The 12,639-nt window shown below is 41.5% G+C and overlaps 1 protein-coding gene across 1 annotated transcript; it reads right to left on the reverse strand.

The window, feature by feature from the left end:
* Positions 1 to 1,412: 1,412 nt before the first annotated feature.
* LOC142848792 (serpin B9-like) lies at positions 1,413 to 8,679 on the reverse strand. The gene is made up of 6 exons (XM_075970969.1): positions 8,506 to 8,679; positions 7,685 to 7,822; positions 7,112 to 7,229; positions 4,809 to 4,951; positions 3,058 to 3,213; positions 1,413 to 1,817 (listed from the first exon to the last, which is right to left on the reverse strand). The coding sequence occupies exons 1-6, from the start codon at positions 8,671 to 8,673 to the stop codon at positions 1,413 to 1,415; spliced, it is 1,128 nt and encodes a 375-aa protein (XP_075827084.1). The 5' UTR covers positions 8,674 to 8,679.
* Between the last annotated feature and the right edge of the window lie 3,960 nt (positions 8,680 to 12,639).

A 12,639-nucleotide genomic window follows, 5' to 3' on the forward strand; every position in this document is an offset into this window, starting at 1 on the left:
GCCTCTTGCACCCAGCAGCTCTTCTCCAAGTGGGGGCAGTGCAGAAAAGTAGCCTCCAAATACACCGAAACTTGATGAGATCTTGTGAGACTTGGTAGGAAACAGATTGTGTTAAAAGAATCAAATGTTGTACATTGTTAGAGAGTGTTAAATATCCAATGCCATATTCAGCAGATCTTTGATAATTTTTGAGGGCAATCTTTGAAGTATGCCTGATTTTAAATAAACTTTAGTTGTATTAGTTACTTGTTTTAGCCTTAACCTTGAAAACGTATGCAGGAGACTAAATAAAGTTCATTTTGTAAAAAAAAAATTATATTGAACTTAGCATGAGCACAAGTTTTGTTCTGAACATATTAAAGAATCTGTTTATTCGTTTATTTATTTATTAATTTTATTGAGCTATACATTTTTCTCTGCTCCCCTCCCTGCCTCTCTCCTCCCATTCAACCCTCTCACATGGTCCCCATGCTTCCAATTTACTCAGAAGATCTTGTCTTTTTCTACTTCCCATGTAGATTAGATCCTCATTCCCATGTAGATTAGGGTTCTCACTGTTTTCTAGGTTCTCTGGGAGGGTGATTTGTAGGCTGTTTTTCTTTGCTTTATGTCTAAAAGCCACTTTTGAGTGAGTATATATGATATTTGTCTTTCTGGGTTGCCTCACTCACTCACTTTTATGTTTTCTAGAACATTTGTTTTGAAATGGTCTTTAAGGATGTGACAGAACTTGACTGGTACAATTGCTTGTGGAGAAAAACAATAGTTTACAAAATCATAACTTCAGCAAGGAGAAAATATAGTAGTTCAAGGTGGCTGTCATGGCAGATAGATAATTTGAGAGAAAGTAGTAAAGTCCAGCTGTTAGAGGACCACACTGTCTGCATCTGTCCCCAAGTCTAGCACAGTGGTGGGCACATACCTGGTGACTGGTGGACAGCAAAGAAAAGTAATATTAAAGTGTGCATTAAGGACCAATCACTGGGAAAACTGCAATAGCTGTCATCATCCACAGAAGTGTTCACTATGATGAGTACAGATTAAGACAAGTGATGGCAGGAGGTGAGGAGCCAGGAGAGCATTGAGTATATAGTTGGCATGATTTGTCTGTGCAGTGTGTGTGGTGCTTATTAGGGTCACCATAGACAACTTTGTGGTTACCTAGTGGAATTGTTTGCCTCTTTTGTTGTTTTACATAACAGGGAACAAAAGCACTCTGTGACCCTGAGACCTGGCAAATGCCATAGATGTGGTCAGGAAAGGGGGAGATGAATGAGGACATCTGAAGATCAGAGTGCCAGGAGAAATGTACCCTCACCTTGAAACATGTTCCACCATATGCCCATCTTCACAGCGTTACAGAAGTTGTCAAGATGCTGAATTGAGAACTGTTCCTGACATGGTAATTGTGCCTATGGAGAGGAGAACCTGCCACAGAACAGGAGGCTATTGGTTTCATTGTGCCTGATGAAGAACAGGAAGGGGCGGTCTGCACGGAATGTTAGGTCAGGTTTACATGCACAGAAATAACTTATGAAGGCCGAGGCTGCTGCAGCTTCGGTGCCTTCTTCATTGACCTCCACAACACTCTTGTGAACAAACTTGGACAGACATAGGTCTTTCTCTGGAGACATTGCTGATGAATCAGCCTTGCTTCCTTGCAAGACATCCATCCTTCTCAAGTGCTGAAATACGGACTCCATTTTATAATCCTCTTCCAATTTAAATTTTGGAAAGAAAACCTTCATATTAATTGTCTTCATATAGTCTGGTTTGGTCCAGGCTGTTAACTTCTCAAAGGTGAGATTGTTTTCCACCTGACAAATTAGAATTAGAGACTGTCAGATTCACTGTTGAGGTCTTACCCAGAGTTTCATAGTCACTTCCTGCACACAGACTGAGCCATTATCCCACATGGGGCACAGCCTCTTCACATGGCCAGACAGCATGAGTGTCCCACTGTCCTGATAGTGTGCGGCTCCCTGATGGGTATGGAGGCCATCAGCCTGAGAGGTAGGAAGACCTGGCCACCTTCTCCTCAACCCCCTGGAAGGGAGGTCTATTCCAGGGTAGATTGTGTTTTGTGGGTTGTGTAACTTAAATGTGAAATTTCTCAAAAAAACTCTCATAGTAAATGCTTGCTCTGCAGCTCTTTGTACCTTTTTTTAGGCATCAGGGGGATCTAGAAGAATGAAGGAAGCAGTTCCTGGAGGTTACCTATGAAGGACGTCCTTGGTTTTTCGTCCCTTCTTATTTTTCTGCTTCCTGATTACTAAGAGGCCTGTGATGTCTGCCAAATGCACCTGCCTCAATGGAACTGTAAGATGCGGACAGGTAATTTGAAAGGAGCTCTCTAAATCTGTATGCCTACATAAATCCTTCCCCTCCAATGTTATTTTTGTTAGGCATTTTATCAGTGATGAAAAACTAACACTACATATGCCATGCCACTGTTAGGGAGCTGGATGAGAAGAGCCAGGGAATCTGTTTGATTACAAAGACCCCTTAGATCTTTCACACTGCACTGCCCTCCATTCAGAGTCTGGCTGTGATATAGTGGGGCATCCAGCTGCAATGAAGAGCAAGAAGTCCCATAATGATCTGCCTGACTCTTCTATCTGCAGATGTAGCTCCTCCTCTTCCACTTTGTTAGGTTTAAGTGCATTATTTTTCTGTATATTTTATGTTCTAATATTTTAAAATAAAATAATAAGAAGGATGACGATGAAGTTCTCTTTACAGAGTGGTGTTATTTTCCAAGCACTATGCTAAGTTTGCTGCCTGAATTTCTATTTCATCCTATCAGATAGTGATCATCATATCATATCCTTGTGATGAAGTTATAATATATGGCAAAGTCACCCAACCCACAATAGGAGTCTTGAACACATTAAAACCTTGTACCTGGACACAATTCAAAGCTCAGTCTGTTAGAACTACCCACTCTCCATGAAGTTGCCAAGATGAAAAGAATTAATTATCGTCTAATGAGAACAGACACTGGACTCTTCTAGAAGACATTTAGAGTGTCGAATAACACAACCTCTCCTGCCTCACCTGGCTGAGGTCCACACCATCATCCGGGAGCAGGACCACAAAGCTCAGCTCCAGGCCCTCATAGGGCATCACCAGCACCTGTGCCTGCACTTCATTCACGTAGGCGTGGTTAAATGTGTCTTCCTGATACATCATCTGCACTGGTCTTTTCTCACTCTGAACAGATGAACGCAGGACATAAAATACATTATTGAGAGAGGTCAAAAGGTTTCCAAATGAGCTGAAGTTAATGCCAGCAGTGTTCTCATCACTCACAATGACAACACTAATCATGACCCAGTGAACACTTAGTTAAAGTCTACCAGTCTCTTCCTGCTTTCATTAAAATAGTTGTTGTAAGCAGATATGGAACTGTAGTAGATAGGATTCTACACGGTGGTAAAAGGCCTTGAACAAAACAGCTTGGTTAGAAACGGGTTCTTCTTCTTACAACTCTCAGGGCACATTCCCTCCCTGAGGGAATTCTGAGCAGGAGCTGAGGCAGAAACCATAGAGGAGTGCTGCTTATTGGATTGTTCCCCATGGATTTCTCAGCCTGATTTCTTATACAGTTTATGACCTCCTGCCCAGGGTTGGCACTAGCCAGAGTGGCATGGATCCACACCAATTATTAAGAAATGTGCCCCATAGACTTGTCTCAATGCCAATCTTATGGAGGCAGTTTCTCCATGTAGCGTCAGTCTTCTTAAATGGCTCTGGTTTGTCTCCAGTTAACAAAACAGCAACCTAGCAGACATTTATTTAGGAAATCTCACGTGTTACCAGCAGGAGAAATGTGTCATTCAATTATTAATATTTTAAAGTCATAGTTGGGCCAATAATGTTCCACCAAGTCTCATGTTTCAAAGCCATTGTCCACAGGTTCACACTACTGGGGTCTGAACAATCCATTAGGACACAGGGCCTATTAGAGAAGAGTTAGGTTTTGGAGAGGGGCTGCCCCTGAAGAGGATTTTGACAATGCACCCCTCTTCCTTTTGCTTCCTGACTGCTGTGAGGTGACCAAACACCACCATGCATTTTCACTGCATGTTGTACTGTACCACTGAAACCCTAAGTGCTTGGACCCACTGACCCAAACTGAAACTACTGGGATCATGAGCTCCATTAAATATTTCCTACTTTATGTTGATTATCTGAGATAGTTTGTTTCACTAATAGAAAGTCAGCTAAGATCACACCAGAAATAGGCTTTCACCATTTACTATTGTCAGTCATTGTATCTAAGGAGGCATAATCAATTGTAGTTAAAAGAAAAGTTTTCATACATTAGACTGGGATATTTCCATAGTGGTGTAAATGATAGTGCAGACAGATACATCTTCTCAGAAAACAGCCTTTCTACTATGTATCATGCTTCATCTATATATTATACTAATATAATATAAGAAGTCATATCTGACATTTTTGTACATAAGGAAAATTTAGTTTAGAGAGAGGTAGAAGCAATGGTCACACAAGAAATTGTCAAAAGTGGAAATTGCCCCCAAAAGGATGAAAAATAATATAGGCCGTTAATGTTCCATATTCCTATCAATTTTCTATATTTTAACCTTGCATTCAAAAATATTAGTTTCTAATGGTTTTATGTGCCTTCCTATTCTCCATCTGTCTAGGCTGAGGATCAAGCTCAGCACCCCACAAGACATGCGATATCTACCACTGAACCCCAGAGCTACACACTCACCTTTACACATTTCCATGCAAGTTCTTTGACACACTGGCATGAACTTTTGGATACTGTTCCTTACCTGGTTTATTTTAAAGGGCATTTCCCTCGTGCTTTCTTTGTAAAACTGTTGATGCCACTTTCCTTTGAAATATAAGGCGTTGACAAGAACCAGCCTGGTCTCTGAATCAACTGAACCATCTGACAACAACTCTGGAATTTTCCCTTTTGAAAAAGCAGAGACATCATTCAGGTTCGTTTTATACACACGCATGAGAAATAAGATGATGTTACATCTGGGCAGATTCAAGAATCACTTTCAAATTTTGCTTAAAAAAAGGAAATAAAAGAAAAGAAAAGAAAACAGGATGCCAGCATCCATGTATGACTGGAGATCATGTGCACCGAATGACCATCCTCAAGATGAGGATGCTGAACGATTTCCAAGTCTCTCACAGAAAGCAGGTTTGGAAAAAGCAGAAAAAGTGACTCCAGAATGGAGAATAAAGAAGCAGGAAATGTGGAAGGGGTCACCGGGGACTAATGTTTAACCTTGGATGCTCTGGTGGTTACTATCTTGACAGTCTGAATCAACTAAGAGACATGTCTCTGCGCAGTCCCGTGGAGACATTTCCTAGGAAAGTGACTAAGGGGGAAGACACTCCCCAGAGTGGGCAATGCCTTCCTGTGCTGCCCTGACTAAAGGACTGAGGGAGAAGCAGCACTGCTTTTGCCTGCCTGCCTTCAGCCCTCGCTGATGAGTGCATCTATTCTCTTTGTGCCCTAGGCCTACCGTTTTTAGCTGACGCTGGGACTCAGTAACTTTGGCCTTCATGTGGACAAAGACTGGTGGCTTTCTAGAATCTTCTAGGCTTTCCATGCCAGACCGAGTCTTATAAGATCTTCAGGCTCATAGAGAATGGAAATGCTCCCAGATTCTCAAACACACCACGTGCAGATGATCGTTGTGGGATTACTCCTTAAGAGAGGGCAGGCAACTCTGCCCTTTGTGAAGTCCAAGGCCATCCCCCATACACTCATCAGCCTGTATTTTATATGCCAATCTTTTAAATCCCATCTGTTTTATATATTCATTTTGTTCCTCTAGAGATCACGGAGTAATACACTAATGTTAGATACAGAGTCTTATCTAGAATACCATGGCCATGCCCAATTCTAGCATAGCACAACATGTCAGAGACTCAAAGGCAGAAAGTAGTTTGTTGAATAGCTATCACTATTCTACACTCTCCATCACCGAAAGAAACAACATAGGCAAGAGAACAGATTCCCTTCTTCTCCATTAAGGGAGATCCCATCAATGGTCAAGAGAATCTTGCTCATTTATAATATCAAAAGTGTAGAAGAGGTAAGATTCTAACAAAATAAATGGGCAAATAATTGCGGAGTCTTTAAGAAAAGATTCTCATTCTTATCGTCACTCTGTTAGCACAAATAGGAATGTACTTATTGGGATAGAGCTGTTTGGATGGTTTAAATATCAGACAATGCTCTCAAAGATCTGTGAGACCAATTCTCAAGCAGTTATCTTTAAAATAGAAACAAATACGGCTTAACCCAATCGAAAGGATCTTTTAGGTCAATGTAGCTGAGCAGCCCTGATAGAGTATTTTCAATGGAAATCAAGGCTGCTTTCACCACATGTAAGTGAGGGATCTGGGGCAGGAAGGGTGGAATCAGAAGCAGGAATCCTCTTCTACATAATGGTTGGGGGGGCGCGGGGCAATACAGACCTTAGGAAGAGGGAGCCCAGAGAAGACTTATGAGGAAGATCTCTACATGAATCTCTATGTTGGAATCACATGACCTGTCAACACCGCAGACCACCCCTGTCTTCTAATGTAAGCTGTTCAACTTGCAATCAGACCAATGATTTCTCATGGCATTTCTATCATCCCTCTGTCCTGTAGAAATACACAAAACTGGGCTGGAGAGATGGCTCAGCGGTTCAGAGCACTGACTGTTCTTCAAGAGGTCCCAAGTTCAGTTCCCAGCACCCCCACGGTAGCTCCTAGCTGTGTGTAACTCCAGTTCCTGGGAATACAACACCCTTACACAGATACACATGTAGCCAAAAACCAATGCACATAAAATAAATAGAAACCATTTTTAAAAAGAAAGAAATATACAAATAACCCTATGTTTCAAATCTAACTGTCTGAATAAAACCTCCATGAATTCACTAAGGTCTAAATTATACCACATATCATGATGTGAGTCTGCATCTCTTTGACTCCCTGAAATAACATGAGATTAGTCCATGAGGGAGAAGGGAAGTTAAAAGAAAGAGGAGGGAAGGAAGAAGAGAGAGGGGTGGATGGAAAGGACAAGAATGTGGGGTGTGAAATAACTTGAAATTCTGACCTTCAGTCTGTTTGGAGACCCACGTGTTTATGTGCTTCCTGGACTCCTCTGGATCTTTGGCAAAGGACAGCTGCTCCAGCTCCGAGTGATAGAACTGAAGACAGGACTCCTTATAGGTCTTTGGAGAGAAAATGTTCAGAAAGGTAACATGGGCAAATAAAGTGTCTGCAAGGAACCTGACCTTCTGAATATTAAGACATTAAAGAACAAAACTAAAATGAGTGTAGATATCACTTTAAAGAGCAAGCATCTTTTTGTACTAGGCCTTTGTAAGTGAGAATAGCCAGACCTGAATAAATAAAAATTACACAAAATTAGATTTAAAATATTTCAAAGTATCGTTATAGAATTTTGGTCTTGGTCAAAGTTAGGGAGTCGAGTCTCACTATGGAGACTATGCTGTCCTAGAGCGCGTGTCTGTCTTGTCTCAGTCTTCTAAATGGAGGTCTTATAGATTTGTACAATCGCTCTGGCTAAAAGTTTGCCCTTCATTTCCTCAAGATCTCTGGGATCCTTCTCTATAGCAACAATTATTTTCAAAGCAATTGATGTCATTCTACTGATTCAACTTACTGGGGGTAATTCACAAGTGTTGTCTGCAAAGATCCTATTGGCCATTCTAAGCAAGTATTTTTTTTCTGGCTTGTTCAGGTTTCTTAGAAGCCACTGGAAGCCCTGATGAATGTCTTCTTCTGTGTTTAAACCAAGTGTCTGTGAATGAAAACAATGAAATAGCATGACATCAGTAATGAAGAATTTTGGTTGTAACCAGAATTTGCAAGCTAATAAGAGATGTTTAAGGTAGGATACGAGGTTCTGATGTAAAGACAATTGATATCAAAATAATTAAAAGCAGGCATTAGTCTCACTTTCTAATAAATAATTACAAACTCTATTGCTCTAAAAATGAATTAGATCTAAGAAATCTGTGTTTCAAATATTTTTGTCATTTTTTTTCTCTGAAGTACTTGGGACTAAACAAAAGGCCTTAAACATTCTCCAGGAGTCCTACAACTGAGTTGTAATTGCAACACCCTCCTTCCATTACATAAAAATACAGACAAACCTCATGTGGAACTAAGTTGTGCAGGTAGCCTTGAACTTGTGATCATCCTGTCTACATCTCCTTAGAAGCTGGAATTTAAAGCCTTGCCACAATACCTACCATGAATCTATTTATGCACCATTTTCTAAGTGAAGTCTGGAGACAATTTTGAGACATTACCAAGTCATTACTCATGAAAAAAATCATTGCTTTAAAGAAGTCTTACTGGAGAATATTCTCTTCCTTCATTTTAGCCCCTGTCCCATGAAACTGGTTATGCATATGCCTATCCTTGCTTCTCTGCAGCTCTTAGGTATGTGAAATGGGTGTCAGGTGACAGGGAACTTACCTGAGATATCTGGACTGCGGTGTCTCCCTTCGCCCCCAAGAGGACCATAGCTAGAGCAGAGGAGACGCTCACAGGAGAGTAACATACATTTTTCGAAGGGTTGTTCTGACAAAGGATCTTTAAAAGGTGGATGGCAAAGGTGCCGTTTGCTTCAGACAGAGTGTTCATGATGCAGAGTCTGGAGGCAAAGGAGAAATGGTACTCAGTACAGCGTTGGAGGTTCACTGATCTGACTCAGGGAAATCTGGGACTCTACTCTTGGTTCTCATTTCAAAGTTATAAGAACATAAAATTGGATTTTACAAATTCGTTCTCAGTCACAGTCCTTCCAATTTTAAGGTTATTATCTAAGTGTGGTCATGGCAGCAGACCAAACTAGCATCTGTCCCATATGTGTAGGTAGAAGGTCAGATCTTCAGGACTGCACGCACAGGACACAGCTGAGAGAGAGGGACTCTATTCTCCTTCCATACAGTCTAGCTTTTCTCTGTGAAGATGGTGAGGTCATGGATAAAGAGGAGAAGGAAGAGAGAGGAAGGGAAGAAGAAAACAGACATGAACATCTAGGTCACATGCAGTCAACATGGGATCACTTATTTTAAGGAGGGAATGAGGAGAGCTCAGATTGGAGCAAGCCAGCTGACCTTTAGAGCACACAGAAGAAAGGAGTTAATTCACAGATACTTGAGGAGAGGGCTGAGGTAGTCAAATGGGCTCGGTGATAGGACCAGAGAGGAAACAGGAGAGAAGACAATGGAGAAAACCACTGAGACCCAGCAGCACCTATGCCTGACTGAGATGAATCAATACAGCGTAAGGATTCCAGCACTAAGCCCAGGCTCACTGCCAATGCCAACTGCGTTTCTAGAAAATTTTCTTATGTGAATACCCACCAGATACCACGTGCCCTCTGTCACTTTTACTAACATTCGTTTCCTGGAGTTCCTTCCCCCGACTCAGGCTGGTTCTACTAAACATGGACTCTGCTGGTCCCATAGACTTGGACTGAGCCAGGCATTCTTACCTGTCTCCTTTACAGCCTCCAAGTGCAGTGTTCAAGGCTTGATGCTCCTGGAGTGCAGTCTAGCAGCCTACCCTGTTCAGGAAGCTTCTTTATTCACTGCAGGGTGGTGACATCATCTCAGAGCCCCAAGCCAAGGGTGGAGACGGTGACCGGACCTGATCTCATCCAGCTCTGTCCTCTGCTGGCTGAGGATGGGTGGGGGTGGGGAACACCTGGGCCCTGAAGAAAGGAAAGAAAAAACAGTGAAAGCTTAGGGTCTCTGAATGACAGGGCCCCAAGGGAGAAGCTTCTCCAGGGTGCCAAAAGAGTCCAGAAGCTGTAGCTGATTACAAGCCTCCTTCCATGCAAGAGGTTCAGCTGTGAAGAAGTTGGCTCCAGGTGTCCTGTTAGGTTTGCACTAGCATAGACCCTGACACACAATCCTGGTGCTAACTTCCAGAAGAGACCTTCGCAAATGCTGGAGTATATACTGCTCCATTGGAGGACTTCTCCTTGTCAAATGGCAGAAACAGACATGGAGGCATACTTGCACAGAACATTGTGTCCTCCATCCCTGGACAGGGCACAGTGTATTTGAACATCTAATGAGAGTCCTCCTCAAATTTGGCACCTTAGGTGCTTTACATTCTTTAACTTTAAATTAAAGTAATGTATTTTATGTATGTGAACGTTTTGTCTGCATGTATGTCTGTGCACTAATTGCATGTCTGATGCCCACAGAGGTCAGAACCCTGGATTGGAGTGTTTCTGAGATCCTGGGGATGCTTGTCCACCTGGCTATGGTGATGTCAGGTTAGGAACTATGACCCAGGACAGATGTATTTATATCAGAAACCCTTGTTCTCAAGATACTAATAGTTTAAAACATATGTTCTGTGCCTTTGAGTATACTTGTGTAGCTATATGACAGTCATCACCATCCAATCCCTGATTTTTATGTTTTCTTCTGATTATCAATATCCATTTCCCACACGCACCCTCCTGCCTATCAATGAGTAATCTGCTTTCTGCCGGTGTTTGCCAGTAATGACCATTTATTTCTTGTGAATGAAATATGTGGTCATGTGTGTGGTCTTTTTTAAGTACCTTGATGTTTCCTAGGTTCATTGTTACTGTTTCATGTGCCCATGATTGGGGTGAGGGCCACCGACACGCTGCACACTGCCACCTTCAACAGGCTGAGTTCTTTTCAAAGACCTAAACTCAGGTCAAGCCATAGTTCTTGGCTTCCCCCAGAAAGGAATTTCAGGATGAGCCAGTGTAACTCAGAGTTGGATTATTAAGAAACACAAACATACACACAGACAGACAGACAGACAGACACACACACACACACACACACACACACACACACACACACACACACACACGTAACATACAAAGAAAGACCCAGTAGGAAAAGAGAGAATGGGACACATATGAGCATTCATGTGTCTCAAGGAGAGCTTGGCTTCAGTGTCTTAGCAGTAGCTACACATCTGGCTTTAGTGAGTCTCCAAAATTACATCCTAAAATGATGATAAAGTACCCTACCCCCATTTTATTTACTTGAGGTCAATTTCTATTTGTTCAGTTATTTAAGAACAAATTGTAAAACTATAATAATTTAACCCACATGAGACCAAGACACATAAACAGAACTTCAAGATGAGTTGTTGGGAAATAGGATCATTGGAGACTTCACACACACACACACACACACACACACACACACACGCACGCGCACACATACACAAATGATCAGCTAATACCATATACAGGATCACACATCCCGTTCTCCCCAAGGTCAAGGTTTTATTCTGCTGAGATTGAGAGCTCACTCAGTTCCCCAATCCCTGTGTCAGACTCAGTCTAGAAAGCCTTCCTCTCCATGTGCTCTCCTTCCTGTCTTATGGATGCCCAGCTTCCCACCAATCTCTTCCTTCCAGAAAGTTCCTGGTGCCATTGGTTTCTTCAGGGAGTTCATATCTTCTTGCTTGGCTCCATGTGTCCACAGAGGTTGCTCACACCACTTGTCTTCCAACCCCAGACCCAGCAGGAAGTGAGAGCAGCTGAAGTTATGTCAGCTTGAAGCTTGCTTTCTCATCTTGCTTGAGGGAAGGGTTAGGTCATTTACGTGCAGAGCAGCATCTGCTTCCTCAGTCACCCTGTGTTCTCCACCCTGAAGGCGATTTTAACCTTCCCTATTCCTAGTGTTACCTTACCTGTTGCTTATTGATCTGCATTAATCAGTTTAATACCAGCATTTGCCACACCTTCTGCATACTCTAGAATCCTGGGGACTTATTTTTAAATTATTCCTGAAAAAAAAAACATTGTTTCTAGGAATACCTTGCCTACAATTCCTTTTCACATGACCCTGTTTACCACAACTGGAACATATGACATTTTGCTTTTTCATCAAACTTTTAGAAATTACTTCTATCAGAATAGCATCATGAATGTAAAATCCACTATCATCCGTATTTTGAATCCATTCGTTTATTGGTTCCAATCTTCCCTTTAAAGGCCTAATAATAGCTTTGCATTCTGAATTAACATTTTCAAAAGCCAAAAATTCTATTAATATTTGTCTGACTTCTGGATCAGATACTTTTCTATTTATAGATGACGTCAATCTTTCAAGAAATCAGTCAAGACTTCTTTTGTGCCTTGGAAAATTTTAGTAAATGACTCAAACCACTTTCCTGATTCTTCATCCCAATCCCAAGCATTTAAAATTTCTAAAAAACATAGCACCAAGGTGAAACTAACAGATTCAAGCTGACTTTGTAACTCAGCACATTGACTTTTACCTAGAAACTAATCTTGGAAAATATTAATACTTCAAGCCCTATTTCATTGTTCTATGACCCAACTTCCCCTTTCCACCATGTTTGCCTTTGTAACTGAAGACCAGCTTCCAATATCACTGTTTCCAAATCTTTCCAGTCTTCAGGGAAATTCTATTCTGATTTCCCCGTGAATTTAACAACTGCTTCACATAGGGTGACTGCATACTGTATGAAATGACCACTTTCATAAATCTCTTTAAATCTTATATTTCGATAGGATTCCATTTTACTTCTTGATACCATTGATGGTGATCATTGTTTTCTGGTAGTTCTTGT

The sequence above is a fragment of the Microtus pennsylvanicus genome, chromosome 4 (genome assembly GCF_037038515.1).
Source record: "Microtus pennsylvanicus isolate mMicPen1 chromosome 4, mMicPen1.hap1, whole genome shotgun sequence".
In the NCBI taxonomy this organism is placed as follows: Eukaryota; Metazoa; Chordata; class Mammalia; order Rodentia; family Cricetidae; genus Microtus; species Microtus pennsylvanicus.